This window comes from Peromyscus maniculatus, chromosome 7, assembly GCF_049852395.1.
Source record: "Peromyscus maniculatus bairdii isolate BWxNUB_F1_BW_parent chromosome 7, HU_Pman_BW_mat_3.1, whole genome shotgun sequence".
In the NCBI taxonomy this organism is placed as follows: Eukaryota; Metazoa; Chordata; class Mammalia; order Rodentia; family Cricetidae; genus Peromyscus; species Peromyscus maniculatus.
Genome location: NC_134858.1, coordinates 33,173,413 through 33,192,826, shown reverse-complemented (window position 1 = coordinate 33,192,826; position 19,414 = coordinate 33,173,413). Strand labels below are relative to the sequence as shown.

General features: G+C 44.9%; 1 protein-coding gene across 2 annotated transcripts; it reads left to right on the top strand.

Annotated features, from left to right (window-relative positions):
* The first annotated feature begins 8 nt into the window (after nt 1-8).
* On the top strand, nt 9-19,106 carry Ddx25 (DEAD-box helicase 25). Of its 2 annotated transcripts, none has more exons than XM_006979791.4 (12): nt 9-196; nt 767-833; nt 1,074-1,118; nt 1,585-1,720; nt 3,922-4,014; nt 4,123-4,225; nt 5,898-6,012; nt 7,277-7,454; nt 13,808-14,045; nt 14,920-15,082; nt 17,293-17,481; nt 18,908-19,106. In XM_006979791.4, the coding sequence occupies exons 1-12, from the start codon at nt 134-136 to the stop codon at nt 18,967-18,969; spliced, it is 1,452 nt and encodes a 483-aa protein (XP_006979853.1). In that variant the 5' UTR covers nt 9-133; the 3' UTR covers nt 18,970-19,106. The 2 variants fall into 2 exon arrangements, with proteins under 2 accessions (XP_006979853.1, XP_015853912.1); XM_015998426.3 differs by having other exon boundaries at nt 14-196; nt 790-833.
* The last annotated feature ends 308 nt before the right edge of the window (nt 19,107-19,414 follow it).

The following is a 19,414-nucleotide window of genomic DNA, read 5'->3' as shown; positions in this document are numbered from 1 at the left end:
AGTGCGCCGCGCCACGGGTGGTCGCGAGGCGGACGCCGGTCCCGGAGCCTAACCATTGGCCACTGAGCCGAGCCGGCGCTTCCCCGCGCGGGGGTGGCAGCACGTGCCGGGGGCGAGAGCGGAGACCGCAGCTATGGCGTCGTTACTTTGGGGAGGCGACGCTGGGGCGGCAGAGAGCGAGCGGCTGAACAGCCACGTAACCGCCGCTGAGCAGGGGAGGGCCCACGGGCGGGAGCTAGAACAAGGACTCCCGAGGGAAGTCCCCTGGGAGGGGGAGCGCCCCTCCGGCGTTTGGAGTAGGGGTGTCAAGTGATGGGGGAGGTGTGGGCAGGGGTGGAAGGGCCACGGAAAAGGAGGCTCCCAGAGGCAGGGCACACCTTTGATTGGAAAGGGCGAAGACCCCTGGAAATCCAGACAGAGAACGCAGCTGCTAGTCCTAGCTCTGAGTTGTCTCCTCTCCTGGTTTTGACCATTTAGCAGGTTCCCCTTCTTGGTGGTCACCTTTCCCTTGTAGGTGTTGTAAACCATCTTTCACCCAGGTGCTGGCCATATTCAGACTAAGAGACCTCTAGAAGAGACTATGGAAGAAACTCCCATCTTTTTATAGGAGAATTCATACCGTGGACCGATTAATGAATTCACTAATCCTTAGCATTGCAAAGGAAGGCGTTTGGGGTGGTCTTCCCTGCCCCTGCTGTAGATAGCACCAGGCTTCTGCTTGTTGTCTTGCTTCCTAACATTGGTTGAAATTTGTGCCTTTCAATAGTTTTCAAATCTCGTCCACCCCAGGAAGAACCTCCGTGGTATTAGGAGTACCACAGTCCCAAACATAGGTGAGTGTTGTTAGACTAGAGCAGACTGGCTTGATTAAAGATCTTTCTGCCAGCTGAAATAGCTTTGGCTCCTTTAATTTAATTTACACACAAGATCCTCCACCACCTTCCCAATCACTTTACTCTTCCTGGAGATGACTCTGTTTGCATACACTAAAACCTGTGAGAAATTTTGAGAGTGCACTGTATTTTTTTTCAACGTTTTTCTTTACATTTATTATTTCTCTCTTGCCCTTTTAGACGGCTCTCTTAACACTGAAGAAGATGATGAAGAGGATGATGTAGGTAAGAGACGTTTGTTTGCATGTATTTTCTAACATTGCTTGCTTTATCATCCCTTTAACAATAGTAATGAACGGGATTGCCTTGGGAAAGCACTATCTTGGCTTTCTTTTTGAGTGAATACAATCAGACAAAAATACTAAATTAGGAGGGGGTATATTTCTTTAGACAAAATGGAAACTGCAAGGAAGGGGCTAAGAATTCTCAGTTTTGCAAAGAAGAATTAGGTTCTGTCATGATTAGATGTTGGTTTGCTCAAGGTCAGGAGTTGGTGCAACAGAGCATAAGAAACTGGACCTTTGTGAAAGAGGGAGTTCCTAGTACTGTGGCATTCCTTCTAGAACTTTCTTTTAGAAGAAAAATGAGAATAAGTTGCAGCTGTTTTGTATATTTCTACCGAGTGTGAGAAAACAATTAATTAGATGCCATTCAGGAGGCTTGATGTCCCCTGTTGTTTTTGCTTTTCTAGTGGATTTGGCAGCCAATTCACTCTTAAACAAGTTAATCCGTCAGTCCTTAGTAGAATCCAGCCACCGAGTGGAAGTCTTACAAAAGGATCCCAGCTCTCCACTCTACTCGGTGAAAACATTTGAAGAACTACGGCTGTGAGTATCTTAACTCTCAGTATGTAAGAATGCTTCAGCTAGCCAGAACTAACTAGCATACTGGTACTAAAAGAACATCAGAATCTCCTTTATTTTCTAGTAGGCTGTGTTAAAAAATAGATTGTATTTTAATAATACAACTCAAGGAACACTTGGGTACCCAAGTTGCCCAGCAAACTGAGCACATTTTGGTAGAAAAGCAAAATATTTTAATCTTGCAGGAGTCAGGGGGATACCAAGCCAAGCACAGCCATGTTGTCACCCTCCATATCAGAATCGACACAGGCTTTGATGACCCAAACGTTATCCCCTTAACCAACTTTTAAAAAAAATATAGTCCTTTACTTTGCTAACCATAATTTATTTCAAATGGTATTAAATGAGTAACTTCCTCAAATGGGTTTTCATCTCCTAGGGCCGAAACTGACATGAAGAAAATATATTCTAACAAAAAAGAACAGGTGACAGATGTGGGTGGACAAACGAGGCTTATTGTGCCTGCCAGGCACAGTAGGCAGAATGGACCTGGTTAGGTAGCAGTTTGCACAACCACCCAAAAGGCAACTCTTGACACACCTTTTGCCATTGCCTCGGGGGCCCCATTGCTTGAATGAAGAGCCTGTGGGTGAATGTGAGCAGCTGCTGGATCGCTCATCCCAGGACTTGCTGTAGTCAGCGTTGCTGATATTTAGCATGAAATTTTACTTTGTAGTAGAGAAATGGCTTGTGGATCTGGAAGATATCTTACTTGATTACAGAAGATTGATGGGATTCCTGTTTCTCATTTGGCCTTTGTTGCCAAGTTCCAATTGGGAACACCCAATATTTGGTTTCCAAGAGAAAGATGTAGTAACATGTGAACTTACATACAGGAAAATATCCAACATCCTGATGCCCAGATATTTTCTGAGTGATAGAGAGTCCTGCCTATAATTAAAACGTGGCTGCCAGTCATCCACCACGTAATGTACCAAATTAAGAACATCCAAATGTAGCCAGGCCATTACACCTTTAATCCCAGCACTCATGATGCAGAAGTAGGTGATCTCTGTAAGTCTGAGGCCAGCCTGGTCTACAGAGACAGTACCAAGACAGCCAGGGTTACAGAGAGAAACCCTGTCTTGAAAAAACAAAGACAAAGAACAAAGAAAAGAAAAAAGAAAAGAACACCCGAATGTGTGAGTAACTCGGGAAAGGTGTACAGTCCAGCCCACTCATGTTGCTCTCGTTCTGACATTTTGCAGAGGAGTACAGGAAAGATGCATTTAAAGTTCTTTCATCAGCAAGGTGAGATTATAGGGTAATGAGTCTGAAAGAAATGATAAAAGAATCACCCCAATCAAATGTTTTCTTTTTCTGGAAATGTCTGTCATTCATGAAAAGGAATTAAACTATCAATGCCACTTTGTTTCTGTTTCATGGGAAGATAACACTTGTGGTATATGGATATACTCCTTTTATCCAATGAATCTTCATCCCCGGCCAGCTCCCTAACAGAAAGTTTGGCTTTAGGCCTTCCCCACTTCCTTTAACCTAGGCTTCTAGCCTAGGTTATTATCATAGTGGTCCAGCTTAGAGGCATGATGGTATGTAGTTGGGGGGAGGGTCAGGGTTGAGGTGTAAATATTGTATTTCTAAGTATTGCTTTCAGTGCTTGTAGCTGGCTAATCTTCATTGCCAACTTCATTGGCTTTGGAATGACCTAGGTCACACACATCTGAGTATGTCCCTGAGGGTATTTCCCACGGGGTTTAGGTGAGGAGGAAGGAGCATCTGCTTGTGGGTGTCACTGTCTCGTAGACTGGAGCCTCTGAATAAAAGGTAGGACAGGAGAAAGCAAGCTGAGCATCAGCATTGTCTCTGTTTTCTGATGGCAGACACAGTGAGAGCAGCAACCTCACACTCTCCCCATCGTGGACTCTACCCCTTCTTAAACCATGAGCTCAAATAAATCCTTCTGAAGCTGCTTCTGTTGAGCACTGTGTCCTAGGAAAGTGATAATGCTTAATTGCAAAGTGGCTTACCTCAGAAGTGTATCTTTCAAGTATGTGTTTCTGGAGGCTGCTGGTACATGTATTAATGAGGCTGCTGACCAGCAGAGGCTTTGCATGTTTGAGAATGAGAATTTTTATTTATTTATTTACTTACTATTTATTTATTTAGCTATCTATCTATGTACCCATCTATTTATTATTTTACAGAAAGGAAGAGTTACTAAAAGGGATTTACGCAATGGGATTTAACAGACCATCCAAAATTCAAGAGATGGCCCTCCCTATGATGCTTGCACATCCGTGAGTTTACAGGGTAGTGGTCTTCCAAGTTGGTTGTTTTTGGTTTCTTCTATTTATACCCAGGATCTTGTGTTCAATTTATACCCAGCCGTCTCCTCTTTTTCACAGTCCCCAGAACCTCATAGCACAAAGCCAGTCGGGAACTGGAAAAACGGCCGCCTTTGTCTTAGCAATGCTAAGCAGAGTGAATGCCTTGGAATTGTTTCCACAGGTAAGGAAGGGCTCTGGTGGAAATAATTGTAGCTGTGATGCCAACAGTGTTTCAGCAATGCCTGGTCTTTCTGCAGATATATGAAGAATAGGCATTCCTTCATAAAATCCTAGAGTGTCGGGGGGAGTATGGGGCTAGTACCCAGTAATACACAGCCCCAGCCTTAGAGTCCAGCTGCCTCCAGTTCCAGCCTTGCCGCAACTGCCTGCCTAGCTGGGTGTCAGGGGCCAGTTAGTAAATCTCCCCGGGTCTGTTTTCTCTCTGCAAAGTCAGCACACTCTAAAGGCACGGATCATCATTGATCTCCTCATGCTCGACTCCTCACACGCAGTGTAGCCTGCCTTGTAGAGACCATTCCTGAAGCACTGAATGACAAATGCATCTGTGAGTGTTTTTCTCCTAAAATCATCATGTGCATTCATCACTGTGCTTGGAATAAGTAAGCATATAGTGATGGTGTCTGCATGACTGTAGGGTCAGAAGGGCATACAGTTCACTCATTTATCAGAAACTCTTGGGGGGGAAGTGTCTTTCTGAGGTCACAGAGTGGCTGGTAGAGGCACCCAGCTCACAGTTCTAGCCTCATTTCTTTTCACAAAAAGAATCTGGTCCTGTTTCCCTCTTTCCTCCAAAGGACACTTAGAAAGTTCTTTCCTGGGCTGACTTCCCATATATGCTAAAAGCCTTTCTCAGCCAGCTGCCAGTGATTCCTAGAAATTGTAGATGCATGTGATGGGGGCCAAGCACAGGAAGTGTGCTTTCCACATAAGGTCACTGAAATTTAGATTGAAACTGTGGTATCCATTCAATTATTCAAGAGAGCCATGCTTGAGCCCATGTTATGGAAATGTGTATGGAAATTATTTTTAGCCCTTTGGTAGTTGCCTTCCCTGCCATAGACCCTGCACATGAACACATGAAATAACCACCAGTTTTGTTGGGAATCTCCCCTGGAGCTGCCTACTCCAGACCCCACCCAAAGAAAGCCCACCAAGCAGTGGATCCTTCCCCCAAGGGTATTTAAGGCCCCTCCTCGGGAGCAGCCACGTAGTTCTCCCGCTTCCCCTGAGACCACCCGGGAATGCTTTGCTCAGATTAAACCTGGATTTAGTAATCTGGCCTATTGCATCGGTGGAGGTACCCACCCCCTCAGGATATTTTACTTACCAAGTTCCTTCCGTCAGAATCTTCATTCGACGGTCACTGCTTCTATGGGAGTTGGGGGGAATATTATTCTGGCAGGATTATGCATTTATAATGTGGATTAAGCAAAACATGCTGGAGACAGACAGACTCTTAAGAGCAAGTAAGAGGTGATAGGTATTGTACAAGCTGTGGTTTATCTTGCCTTCTTCATGGATTCCCAGCTCCCTATATCCCTTTCTCTCTCCATCAAAAGACAGTGACCAGTAACTTATGTTTCTAAATAGCCCTGTAGAGAGGAATATATAAAGTAACTATTTTTTCCCTTCAGCTCCAACCCCTCCCCTGAGTACTCACCTCAAACCTATGAGCTATTTATCAACTGTCAAATTATATTCAATTTAAAATGTTTCATTCAGCGAAAATCTTCAGTGACATTTCTATGCCTCTTCCCATACAACTTTTAATTGTGGTTCAAATTTGAACAGTGGCTTGTATGAACCTTCCCCTCTCCTCTTGTATCTCACAGTGCCTCTGCCTGGCTCCTACCTATGAACTGGCTCTGCAGACTGGCCGTGTGGTTGAAAGGATGGGGAAATTCTGTGTGGATGTTGAAGTGATGTATGCCATTCGAGGAAATCGAAGTATGTACCAGTCAGCCTGTCTTGGCTATTTGTTAAATCCTGGCTTCACACCTAACTTCTCTGCTTTCTCATCTCTAAAGTGGGGGAAATAACTTAAACAAAGTGGTCCAGACTTAAGCCCTGGTACAGTCTGGCATATAATGAGGACAGCAAACAGTGCATTATTTCCACACCTTGTAAGAGGATGCCCTATTTATAGTCTGCTTTTTGAGACTTGGTGATTTTGTGCCAAACAAGTTTTATTGGAGATTTTTCATTAAAATACTACATGCTTATCATGGGAACTGAAATTTTAAAGGATGAAGATTAGGAGATGGAAGTCTGCTCTTCTTTGCCCCAGGAAAAAGACAGGAAGCCAGTGTTTGCTCTTCCTTGAGCCCATGCAGATGCATCTGCACATCTGTTTCATTGAGTGCTCACATAATGGGAGCACGTCACACCACCCTCTCTGACTGGCTTCACAGCATCCCGTATTTTTTACCTCTAGACTATTATTGAATGTTTTGTTGTTCCCCGTTTGGAAAGGCTTTGTGGTTTGGAGGGCTTGTTTTTGGTTTGGAGGTGCTGGAGATAGACACTGAGGCCTTGTGCGCGCTAGCTGAGTGCTCTCATCCTGAGGGCAGCCCAGTTCCTGTAGCTGCAATGGGATCTCTCAGCTCATGCAGTGGCAGGCCGGGGACACTAGCTGCTCTGGAGACTGCAGTAGTGGCCCGGCCTGTACTCCTCACCTGACCAGTTTCCCCACAGCCATGCCATAGTTCCCACAGGACAAGAGAAAGTCGGAATGTGGTTTGGTTTGTTTGTTTTGCTTTTGGTTTTGTTTTGGTTTTTTGTTTGGTTGTTTGGTTTGGATTGGGAGGTTTGGGGGGAGGGAGGGTTGTTGTTTTGGTTTGGTTTTGTTTTTTTAGACAGTGCCTTACTGTGTTGCCCAGGATGGTCTTGAACTTATGTAAGCAAGTGATCATCTCACTTCAGCTTCCTGAGTAGCGGGGCCTACAGGATGCCACTGTATCCATTTTATCTAAGTATAGCTTTTTAAATGACCACGGAGCACAGTCAAATATATAGGGCTATTATTACCATAAACCTAAAAGTCTGAAATCCATCCTGAAATTCTGCAGAATCTCAATACATCCATGACCCGCAGGGTTTGCACTTGAAAAATGATACCAAGCACTACGTCCTGTCACCCTGGCCTGTGTCCTGGCACCGTGAGGTGAGCTGTTTTGATCTACAGGAATACTTCAAACCCTTTTCTCCACAGTTCCTCGGGGCACTGAAATCACCAAACAGATTATAATTGGTACTCCCGGGACTGTCCTAGATTGGTGCTTCAAGCGAAAATTGATTGATTTGACTAAGATCCGTGTATTTGTCCTGGATGAAGCAGATGTGATGATTGACACCCAAGGATTCTCAGATCAGAGTATTCGTATCCAAAGGTAACCTTCACGTTCATCCGTTCCTCCTGGATTTTCAGTCTACATGATCAGTTTTGTTTCTCTGCTCTTCCTAATTACCTCCATTGCTTAAGTTCTTGCTGTTGTCACCTCCGGCGGACTGCGGGTTTGTCATAGTTTCACCAGCTCAGGGCCCCCTCAGGCTGCTGTGATGCCTGCCTTCACTGTGAGTGCCTCTCTGCTGTGCGTGTTTGCAGGGCAGACTTACAGGTTGAAGGGTGTGTCCTGGGTCGCACAAGGTTTTGCCAGTCATGTTTTATATCCTGAGCAGAATCCTGAAGGTATCTGCTGAAGGCTGCCTTGAGGATGTGATGGCCATTGGGCTAGACTAGAAAACACGTGGTGTTGGAGCAGGTCTAGTCCTGACTCCACTTCTAGTGTGTAAGTAAATTATACCATTTCCCCAGATTTCTCTAACAAATCACCTGACGGACGGGCTTCCGATAACACATTTCTGGGCCCTTCCTCACACCCACTGCGTTGAGATTTGGGGAGGGAAGTTAAGAATCTGCCTTGCTCTTTTTTTTTTTTTTTTCTTTCTTTTTTAATAAAGTTAAGGTGGTGGTGCATGCCTTAAATCTCAACACTCAGGAGGTAGAGGCAAGTGGATCCTCTGTGAGTTGGAGGCCAGCCTGATCTACAAAGCAAGTTCCAGGATAGCCAGAAACTGTTACACAAAGAAACCCTGTCTCAAGGGGGGAAAAAAGTAATATTTACTCAACTTTAAATTCAATAGTATTTAGGAACAGTAGACCCCTGCCTGCTCAGTCCTAAGAACATGCCTGTCTTTTCTGATGCCAATCTTCGGATCTTAAATAACATGCTCACATTACTGTCTCCTGATGTCAAGTCATCGTCTCCTTACTTCTCAGTGTAGAAAGTAGCCCTGATTTCTTTTGAACCACTGCCCTTGCCCACTCTCTGCCTTCTCTCGGAGGTTAAATCGTAAGAGTTTGATTGTGCCAGCGCTGTTTATGTCAGTCTGAGGACACATGCAGATGCAGGCACGCACTGTGGACTGCGGGTCCAGTGGTGTAGTGTTGTTACTGTGTGTTTATCATACAACTTCCCCTTGACTATTGTCTTTTTCCCATGCATTAGCCCTGTGTAGGGAGGGATCTCTAGCTTTTCCCTGACTATTCCATCAGCTGTGTCATATGCAAGAGCTTTCTTCACATAGCCACATCATGTTGTTTGTGTTCATAATTTCTTTTATTTTTGAGATTATAATATAATTACATTATTTCCCCCTTTCCTTTCCTCCCTCCAAACCATCCCATGTGGCCTTCTTTGCTCTCTTTCAAATTCATGGCCTCTTTTTTTTTAAATGATTGTTACATGCATATATGTATATGTTTGTACACGTATTCCTTAGTAAAACCTGCTTGGTCTGCATAATGTTACTTGTGTGTGTGTTTTCAGGGCTGACCATTTGGTACTGGGCAAACAGTTGGTGTGCTCTGCCCTGGGGGAGACTGTTTCCCTGCTCTCAGCATTGCTTTTTACCTCTAGTGTTTTGTGTAGGGTTGAAGCCCACAGATACGTGCAGTCCTCACTCCAGGAAACTTTCTCTTTGCAACAGACAGAGATCATTATAGAAAACCACAACTGATCAAAATGCAGAGTTGTAGAGCCAAGTCCCATTGGATAAATCTACAAAAATCTCCCCCACCTCAGGCTCAGAGATCATAGAGGAAGAGTAGGGGAGAGACTGTAGGAGCCCAAGGAACAGGTAGTCTACTGTGATACTGTGTAATGTCAAAAGCTCCAGCCATAAAGTGTCACTGACAGGGCTGCCTGAACATGAGCGAGCAAGGACAACAGTCGACATGCCAGAGTGGATGGAGGAAAGTCCATGAGGCCTCGAATCATGTTGTTAGTCCTTGGCTTCTGTTTATCCGGGAGGTCTCTCCAGGTCTCCCTCTCCTGCCTGTCTGAGTGTCCAGCCCTGTTGTGTACTTTAATCATGGCTGTGCTGTTGCTCATTTGCTGCTTTGCATCTCCCAAAGTCCCTGGGTTCCTGTGTAATCTCCTGAATGTGCTGGGTTGTATTTTCTCATCTCCTTTAAAGTATATAAGAAGTTTGTGGGTTAATTTTGTTTTTTAGCTTGTATGTGTCTCAAACGTTTTTACTGTCTTATAAATCTGGTCTCTATTACATAGGAATCCTGTATTGAAAAACCATTCTTCCTCCCAATTTCAGGTGCATTGTTGAAAACCAAACAGTTTTCCCTGGGTAACGTTATGTGTAATCAGTACTGTGAGCTTCTGCTTCTGTGGCGGGGAGGTTGGATGTCACCCTGCTTCCCTAGACCTTGATCTTAGCCTACCATTGGGGTCTCTTGCCGCTTCCAGATCCTGATAGTTCTCACTGGAGTTTGTTGACTTTTATTGTCAAACCTTGTGCCTGCAAGTTCTGGAAATTATCTGAAGTTGTTTCTTTTCCTAGAGAGAGCCCATATAGGACACAGTCATCACAAATAAGAAATATTAAAAATGGAAATAATTATACACATGTTACTAAAAAGCAAGGGTTGCTATTTCTGTTTCCTGGTGATCCATTCTCCATTCTCCTTCTCTCTGTGTTTCCATTTTGGAGAAAGACATCTGTTTTCATTTATTGCACATCTTTCCAGAGACACCAACAGTGTAGTCACCATATGAGTACATGTCTTCATAGTTAAAGGTCTTTCTAAGTGCAAACTTCAAACTGAAAAGTGGCCCAAAACTTTGATAATGACATGGTCAGATATTACAAGCTTTTTAAAATGTCAGGTGCAAAGTATGCAAGACATGTAGCTGGTAGGACCATTTTTGTTTTATTTGATCAAGAATTTGTGGGATGAATAGAATTTGCCAGAATTTTTATTTACATGCTACTACTACTTTATATTTGGGTAAGATGTCTTTTATTTTCTTTGTTTTATAAAAAATTCATAAATATCATCTTCATTTTTAAAATTGAAGTATCTTTGTGCGTGTGTGTGTGTGTGTGTGTGTGTGTGTGTGTGTGTGTCTTGAGAAAGACTTTTTTCTGTAGCCCAGGCTGACATGGGATAACTATGTAGCCCAGCCTGTCCTCAAACTCATGACAGTCCTACCTCACCCTCTAACTGCTGAGATTACAGGTGTTAGCCAGCATGCTTGATAGGGACACATTTTTATTGCTGGGTGTGGTGGAGCATGGATTACACATCTGAAGCAGATTTAAAAGAATCAGCTCTCACACAGAAAGCTGTGTCATCTGTTATCAGCATTCTGCCTTTCCTTACTCACAGGACATTTTATTTAGGTCTATAAACCGTGTCCCCCGCTACCCTTTACTGAAATTAGATTCTTTTCTCATACAGTATATCCTGATTATAGTTTCCCCTTCCTTCATTCCTCCAAGTTCCTCCCCATTTTCTCTCTCCTCTGGATCCACTCCCTTTCTGTCTCTCATTAGAAAAGAACAGGCTTCTAAGAGATAACAACCAAACATAACAAAATAAAATATAATACGATGAAGCAAAAACTTTCATCTCAAAATTGAACATGGCAACCCAACCAGAGGAAAAGAGTCCCAAGAGCAGGCACAAGAGTCAGAGACCCACTTGTTCTCACACTCAAGAGTCCCATAAAAATACTAAGCTGAAAGCTGTAGTGTACACTCAGAGGGCCTGGAACAGACCCACATCAGCCCTGCGCTCACTGCTTCAGTCTCTGAGTTCATATGAGCCTTGCTCAAGAGGGCCTTGTTCTCCTGGGGTCCTCCATCCCCTCTGGCTCTTACACTCTTTCTGCCTCCTCTTCTATGGGGTTCCCTGAGCTCTGGAATGAAGGATTTGATGGGGACATCCCACTTAGTTTTATATAAACCAGGTCTTATATTTTCTGTACTTAAGACTCATTTTCACTGGAGAAATTTTTACATGACTCCAAATATTTAGGTACATAAATGTCAAGCATTTACTGAAAATGAGTCATAAAGAGATTTATTTTAAAACAGTTTGTTGGTATGCATATAATTTTACATTAATGATAAAAATAAAATTTGCATAATAGATGGATGTGCCTTTTATTTTTATATCAAGAATTAAATATTGCCTGAAACAAAAGTTATTCAATATTTTCTAGAGTTCATTGATATTTTTAAATTGCCAATGCTAGAAATACCACTTTGCTTAATTATTTAATACAAATAGCAGAAATATGTTTCACACCATTTTGGAAATTATTAGAATTTTTTTTCCTAACCTCAAGTTACAGTTAATGTTCTTTGTTTGTTTGTTTGTTTTTTATGAAATTCAAGTCAATAACTCAGAAAATCTTGAAATCAAATAGCCCAGCAATTACGACATACTGATTTGATAAGAACATGTCAAGGAATGTTTCTGTGAGAACAGAAAGCCTTGTAGGGAGCTCAGACGCATCCAGTAGTGACCAGTTGGAGCCGAGTGTCTCAAGCAATAGTTATTGGTATCTTGTATGGCTTCAGGGGCAGGCACAGCACCAAGTGAAGCTGCCACGTGCTCAGAACCAAGACGACTCTAGTTGCATACAGTGTGCAAGCCACACTCTGCACCCCAGGCAAGCTCCGCTGGAAACACCTCAGGTTCATTACGGGTTTGATTTGGAATTAGTTGTTGGCCTCTGCCCGCTCAGATATCTTTTTACTGGATTGCAGACTTTTTCACACTCCCCACATTCAGTTATACAACCCAGATGGGGTCACAGCCCACAGTGTAAGATGCTTTCTGTAAACCCTGAGCTACCGCTACTCCATGTCCTGGAGATAGAACCCAGGGACACTCTAACGCGTGCTCATGTGGGTGCTGTGGCTGAGCTAATTGAGGGGCTACTGTTTCACCTCGGCGCTGGGCTCTTGAGGGAGCCACCTTTAGAAATTTGAAAGCACTGCCTTTCTCCCCTAAACTTCCAAGTCTGTCTGTGCACTGGCCCCTTGCATCCCTGACCCTAGCGCCTAGTCTAACCCTTGACTCCAGGTGCTCTTTAATCGGGGGTTTATCGTGCACTTCCTTCTGTCTGAGGTTAAAATGGCAGTCTCGGCTTTCTTTTTCCTGTCTGCCCCCTACTCGTGGTATTTCCTGGTTGTTTCTTTTCCCTCACTTCCTTTTCTTGTGTTATGGATACGGCATCCACCTTCCCTCGCTGAGGGTACTAATCTCAGTATTATTGCAAGGTGGTACTGCTGCGCTTTCGGTTTCCGTCTATTCCCAGTTTTCAACGTTGTCTGAACTGGCCAGCTCTCCTGTTTTGTTTGTTTGCTGCATCCGGCTTTCACAAAGGGTGGACCTTTCTTCTCCCCATCTGGCAGTGCTTGGCAACTCTTCATAATCCGAGGGACTGAAATTCCAGGAAGCGTTCCTTTCGGGTGGTTGGCATAGGGGGGCATCAGAACTAGGTGATGCTCTGACCTCTTCCAGGAGGCAGCAGCGCTTGGCGGCTGGCAGTCTGGATGAGAAGAGCTACCAGGAAGTGTGCATGCTTTCATTTGATTCGTTCCCTTCGGCCACGTGACTCATTCCACCTACCATTAATGCTCCTGTCTCCAAATACGGAATTTCCACGCTAGTCTCCCAGTAGTAAGTGCTTAGCTGCTGAAATAAGGGACCCAGTTGTTTGTTCGTTATGGCTAGAGGTCAGGGGAGAGTCTCCTCTTGCCGTCCTCTAACCAGTAAGTTAGCGTGTTTACGCTGTAGAGTAAGAGTCAGAACTCTGCCGGGCAGTGGTGGTGCACGCCTTTAATCCCAGCACTTGGGAGGCAGAGGCAGGCAGATCTCTGTGAGTTTGAGGCCAGCCTGGGCTACAGAGTGAGTTCCAGGAAAGGCACAAAGCTACACAGAGAAACCCTGTCTCGAAAAACCAAAAAAAAAAAAAAAAAAAAAAGTCAGAACTCACGATTTAGTAGTCAAAAGGGGCTTCTGAAAAGGTCCCTCTTATTTCCTACTCAGGAGAAAGCTGTATAATAATTAGAGCACTTATGTTGGTTGCTCAGCACTCCCTTTTTTGATTTCCTTTCTTTGGGTTGTTAAAACAATCCCTTTAAGTGGTTCGGCTCATTCCCTTTAGATGTATTCCCAGTGTGAGACTACTGAACCTTACATTGGGAGGAGATTGGCGTGTGTGACTGCTGACCCTCCAGAATGCTCGGAGATTCACATCCCACATACATTTTTCCAAATTCTTGGTGGCAGATAGGGACAGGATATTTGACTTGTTGCCTGGAGGTGGCGCTGATCACAGCACACAGCACCATGTAAGCTTACAAGTATGCCAATCCTTGACGAGTGACAGTCTGGCAGCTGAGTGACGGCATCTTCCTTCTCTTTCAGAGCTTTACCCTCCGAATGCCAGATGCTCCTCTTTTCGGCAACCTTTGAGGACTCTGTGTGGCAGTTTGCTGAACGAATCATTCCTGACCCCAATGTTATCAAGTTACGAAAAGAGGAACTGACCCTGAACAACATCCGACAGTATTATGTGTTGTGTGAAAACAGAAAAGACAAATACCAAGCCCTGTGCAACATCTATGGCGGCATCACCATTGGCCAGGCCATCATCTTCTGCCAGGCAAGCCTGCTGCCTGTGTCTTTGCCATGGACAGATTCCATACAAGTGCGCGGGGAGACTATATCATGAGTAAATGCCATCGAGCCAGGCACTGTGTTCACTTTAACCCTCAGAACAGCTTTGACTAGAATCTTCAGCTTCGGGGTGAAACTTAGGAAGGTTGGCTGATGGGATGGACCTTAAATAAAGGTCCCTTTTAGAAAGCCTGCCACTAGCACATCCACACTTGGCTTTTCCAAGTCTGTGATGTTACTTATACTGATCTCTATCCCACTGTGTTTATTTTATGTGGGCTGGTAGGGGGGAGTTGTGTTGTGTTTGCTTCTTGCTATCTGACCCTTTTCATGCTCGTATACTTTATTTTCATTCCTACCATGTGAACATGCTTAGCATTATGAGCAGGGTGTTGAGACATATCCCCTGCTCTAGACTGGCATCTGCTGGCATGTGGACAGAACTGAAATCCTCTGTAGAATGAAAACAAGTTCAGCTCTGCCCCAAGATAGTCATGTAAACTAGGCAAGTTACTTAGCTTTAGAATTGTTTTCTTTTTGGTCCATTTAACAAAGATGATGCAGATGCAGATGCAGATGCAGAAATGGGTAGCTATTTTATTGTGTACATAAAGATGTTAATCACATGGCTCCTACAAAGAACTCTTGTAGTGTTTGTTGGTTTGGTTTGGTCATCAGAAAAGGCCAAAGCTTGGTCAAGTTGAGAGACTGTGATTCTTCAAATCGCGGAGAATGTCATGCCACAGCCTCCTTGGAAGACTGAGGGAGAAGGAAACAAGCCCTCTGCAGCTTTCCCCCTTCACCCATGAGCTTACGGGGCAGCCAGTCTGCTTAGACTCATGCTTTGATTTCTCTCATAGACACGGCGAAATGCCAAGTGGCTGACTGTGGAGATGATGCAGGATGGCCACCAGGTGTCCTTGCTAAGTGGGGAACTCACAGTGGAGCAGCGAGCGTCCATCATCCAGAGGTTCCGAGATGGCAAAGAGAAGGTCCTCATCACAACCAATGTCTGTGCTCGAGGTTTGTGAAAGTTGAGTGTTGCTGGGAAATGTATGCAGTCATAGAAACACCACTGTAATCAACATCAGAACCTGCCACCTCCCCAGCATGGTCCTGGCTTTCTCTGCACCCAGGCTCCTCCCAGCACAGCCTCTGGCAACTGCTGCCGATGCGATTTCTCTTCCAGACTGCTGCCTACATTGAATCATATAGTGTAGAGCCTTTGTATCTGATTTGTCCACCTAGCATGCTGCTGCTGAATTTCCCCAGCTTTGTTTGCTAAGGCAACAGTAGTTCTGTTCCTCTTCGTTGGCAATAGTACTCCATTGATAGCTCAGTCATTTACCAGTTGGGTATTTGAATTGCTTGCAGCTAGGGGTTACTTTGAATGTGTCTGCAATAAAAAGTCATGTGTAGGGGCTGGAGAGATGGCTCAGCCGTTAAAGGCTAGGCTCACAACCAAAAAAAGTCATGTGTAGGTCTTTGTATCCACACACGTCTTCATTTCTCTTGGGTAAATACCTTGCTGTGGAACTGCTTTCTAAGAAACTGCTGCTCTTCCGCAATGTCTCAACCACTGTGCATTCCCACCAGCAGGGTACGCTCCCATTGATGATGTTCCACGCCCTTGTCATTCATTAATCTTGTCAGTTTCTTGTTTCAACCATTCAGATGGAGTTGCATTGTATCTCCATGCGGTTTGAATTTGCATTACCCTAATCACTAATAATGCCAACATTATTAGTATCTTAGGTGTTTCGAGTTTTAAATCTACATTTTCAAGCTGAGAAGTGTTAAGAAAGAGGACTGCGTATATTTTTATCCTTCTCACATTGTTGTTTGGACGCTATACTCAAATTGGACCCCAGACTCTAGGTCAGCCTATACTCAAACCATGTTCTCTAGGTCAGCCTATACTCAAACCATGTTCTCTACGTCAGTCTGTACTCAAACCACGTTCTCTAGGTCAGTCTATACTCAAACCACATTCTCTAGGTCAGCCTATGCTCAAACCACGTTCTCTAGGTCATTGAATAGAACAAAGGGCCTGCTCTACTAGCCTTGTCTTGGAAGCCTAGCCTCCCTGAAAAAGGGTGAAGCTCCTGGCCCTTGGGAACTGTTCTTGCCTGGAGCTATCCAAAGGGACTTTGTGCTGTCCAGATGGTGGCCACTAACTAACTGTATCAGCTCTTGAGCACTTGAAACATCACAGTATGACTGAGGAACTGGATTCTTTTTAATTTGGCTAATTTAACTGTGAATAGTCTATGAACTGTTATGGTTTCCTTTCTGGACAGAATGATCTCAGGCCCTAGGGGGGAAAATGGCAAAGAAAGCTCCAGGCTGAAGGCTCGGAGCAGAGAGGGAAGGATGATGATGTGGGCAGCCTGTCAGTGTGGCCATGGAGGCCCAGGCGACAGAGAGGTGTCCTAGGCAGCACTACGATTGAAAGGTATTGAAGAAAGGACAAAGTTCAGATGATTTTTAAATGCTGGGGATTGAACTCGGGGCCTTGTGCTTGCTAGGCGGGCACTCTACCACTAAACCACAGCTCTGGTCAGAACAGGTCAGTTGGGTAGGAAAATACAGTGGCTTAGAAAATGCCCAGCCCTTGTAGCTGGAACTGAACATGGCGATGAGGTGAGCCCGTAGGTGGTTTGAGGATTTGAGGAGCATGTATTCTAGGCTGTGAGCACAAGTGTCCTGGACATGGCGGTGGTGGCTGTGAGCACAAGTGTCCTGGACATGGCGGTGGTGGCCTCTATGTGACGTTAGGAGAGTGGGGAAGAGATTGAGGGAAAAGCATTGTAACGCGGAACGCTGAGTGGAGGTAACACTGAGACAAGGGATGAAAAACTGGCATGATGAGAACACAGCCATGGAGTACAGTTGAGCTGCATCCCATAATGGGTAAGAAGACCCTGGACCTACGAGCCTGCTGGGGACTAAGCTCCACAGAAGTAGGGAAGAGCTTGGCCTTGTAGGCTTGGTGAGGGCCTCTCTCCGCCCCCCCCCTTCCCCCACTCACATATACATGCTTTGTACCCAGATTGGTGCAGAATTAGCCTTGATTAGCTTGATTGCTGCCCCGCATCACAGACACCACCGTGAGCAAGCAAACTGCCCTGTCTTAGGACCCACTAGTGAGAGTTCCTTTGGCAAATACAGTTCTTGGTGGATTTGTCCTGAAGAAATTGTTGCAAGACCCTATAGTGTCTTTCTTCTCCTAGGAATTGATGTGAAGCAGGTCACCATCGTGGTGAACTTTGACCTTCCTGTAAATCAATCAGAAGAGCCAGACTATGAGACCTACCTCCACCGTATAGGACGGACAGGACGCTTTGGGAAAAAAGGTCTCGCCTTCAACATGATTGAAGTGGATAAGCTGCCCCTGCTTATGAAAATACAGGACCACTTCAGTAAGTAGCAGGCTTTCGCATGCACAATAGGGGCCCCAGACGTGCTCACACTGTCCGTGAGGGCAGGGAGGTTGTGTGAAACAGAAGCCGTGAGAGAATAGCTTCTAGTTCATAGGGTGAAAGTCATAACCTGGGCCAAGTGATTACATGATTCCTTCATGGTTAAACAGAAGTTTAAGTGTCAAGCTCAAGTCAATTCACATGAGCTCATTCTGCAATCTGTAGAATTTTATGCCCATAGAGCAATACCACAAAGTAATGACACCCTTTAGGATTTATTGTGTCCCAATTTCCTCTTTTTTTACAGTTTCTCCTTAGTCTCACCCTCTCAGACAGGACAGTCCTGGCTTCTGAACTTTGCAACCTTTCCCAGCCCCACATCTGAACAAGCAGACTCAGCTAGTCTGCTGGGCCCCAGAACTGTCAGAATGCACTCATGGGAGCGTCAAGGGAGCATCACTTGGTAGCTGTACCCCCTCCCCTGCAGAAGCCAAGTGTAGTGGCACACACCTTTAATCCCAGCACTCAGGAGCAGAGGCAGGAGGATCTCTGTGAGTTCAAGGCAGCCTGGTCTTCATAGTGAGTTCCAGGACAGGCCAGTCACATAGTAAGACTGTCTTGAAGAAACAAACAAACAAACATTACCCCAAGCCCAAGAGAGCTGTGTAGATGGCTTTTCATTTAGATTATATGCTCATACCTATTTTTGAACCTGGCCACTGATGGGAGCGGGGAGCATGGCAAGAAGGCCTTAAGTACCATCTTCTCGGATGGGACTCCGTTGGAAGCCGTAGGCACACTCCCCAGGAAGTGGACTCACCGAACATTGGAATGGAATTTGTAAAGGTTTTCAGGCTGACTGCTGCATTTCCACTGACCCTTTAAAGTACTGCTTAGGCACCCCATCTTAAACTACCTGAGTGGCACCCATGTAGGCCACTACTGCTCTGCTGAACTCCTGGGAAGTAACTCCAGTGAGGAGGCTTGGTCCACCCCAGCTTTTCTCACTATCAGCAAAGCCTCTTTTTGCTCAAGGTATCCAGATATATACACTCTGGATCCAGTCTATTTGCTGCTGTTGTAGTTTATGTGGGCCAACTATTTGGTGTCTGTTACTCATTTGGGGCTTCCTATACAAAATGTCACAGGAGCAGGGTGTTTGTTTGTTTGTTTGTTTGTTTGATGAGACAGGGTCTCACTATGTAGCCCTGGCTGTCCTGGAACTCACTGTGTAGATCAGGCTGGCCTCAAAATGACAGAGATCCACCTGCCTCTGCCTCCTGAGTGCTGGGATTAAAGGCGTGCATCACCACACCCTGCTTAGAAACTATTTTAAAGGTGTCACTGTTTCTAGTATGGCTGGCTGGAATGAACTTGCATTTAGGACCTGGGATGAGACTGGATTCTTTCTCTTTCGTTCTTTCAGATAGCAATATTAAGCAACTCGACCCAGAAGACATGGATGAGATTGAAAAGATCGAATATTGAAGAGAGGCCTTTGTTGTTTGTGGGCTTTCCTAGTTTGTGAGAATGTTGCAGCAGGTTTTGAAGATAATTTTCTATGTTGAGGCTCTGTCAAGGTGAAACTGTCACAGACAACAAAATAAATGTCATGGTACTCTTCATTCTAAGACCCAAATTGATTCAAAGCATGTGACCGGTTTAAATGAGAATGCAGGATTCCTTCTTCTAATCTGTTTACAGGTAGCATCTCCCGGAGCTGCTGCGGAGATGGCTTTTCATTTAGATTATACAATGATACCCATTTATGAACCTGGCCACCAGGGGGCGGTAGAACATCACCAGTTTTAGAATGGAAGCTGGCAGGACCGATGGAAAGCCACCCATTTTCAGGCCTGGCTCACAGACTGCCCTTTCTATTTATCAGTTACCCCATTCCCACCCCTTGCTCAGGCGAAAGGATACTTTAAAA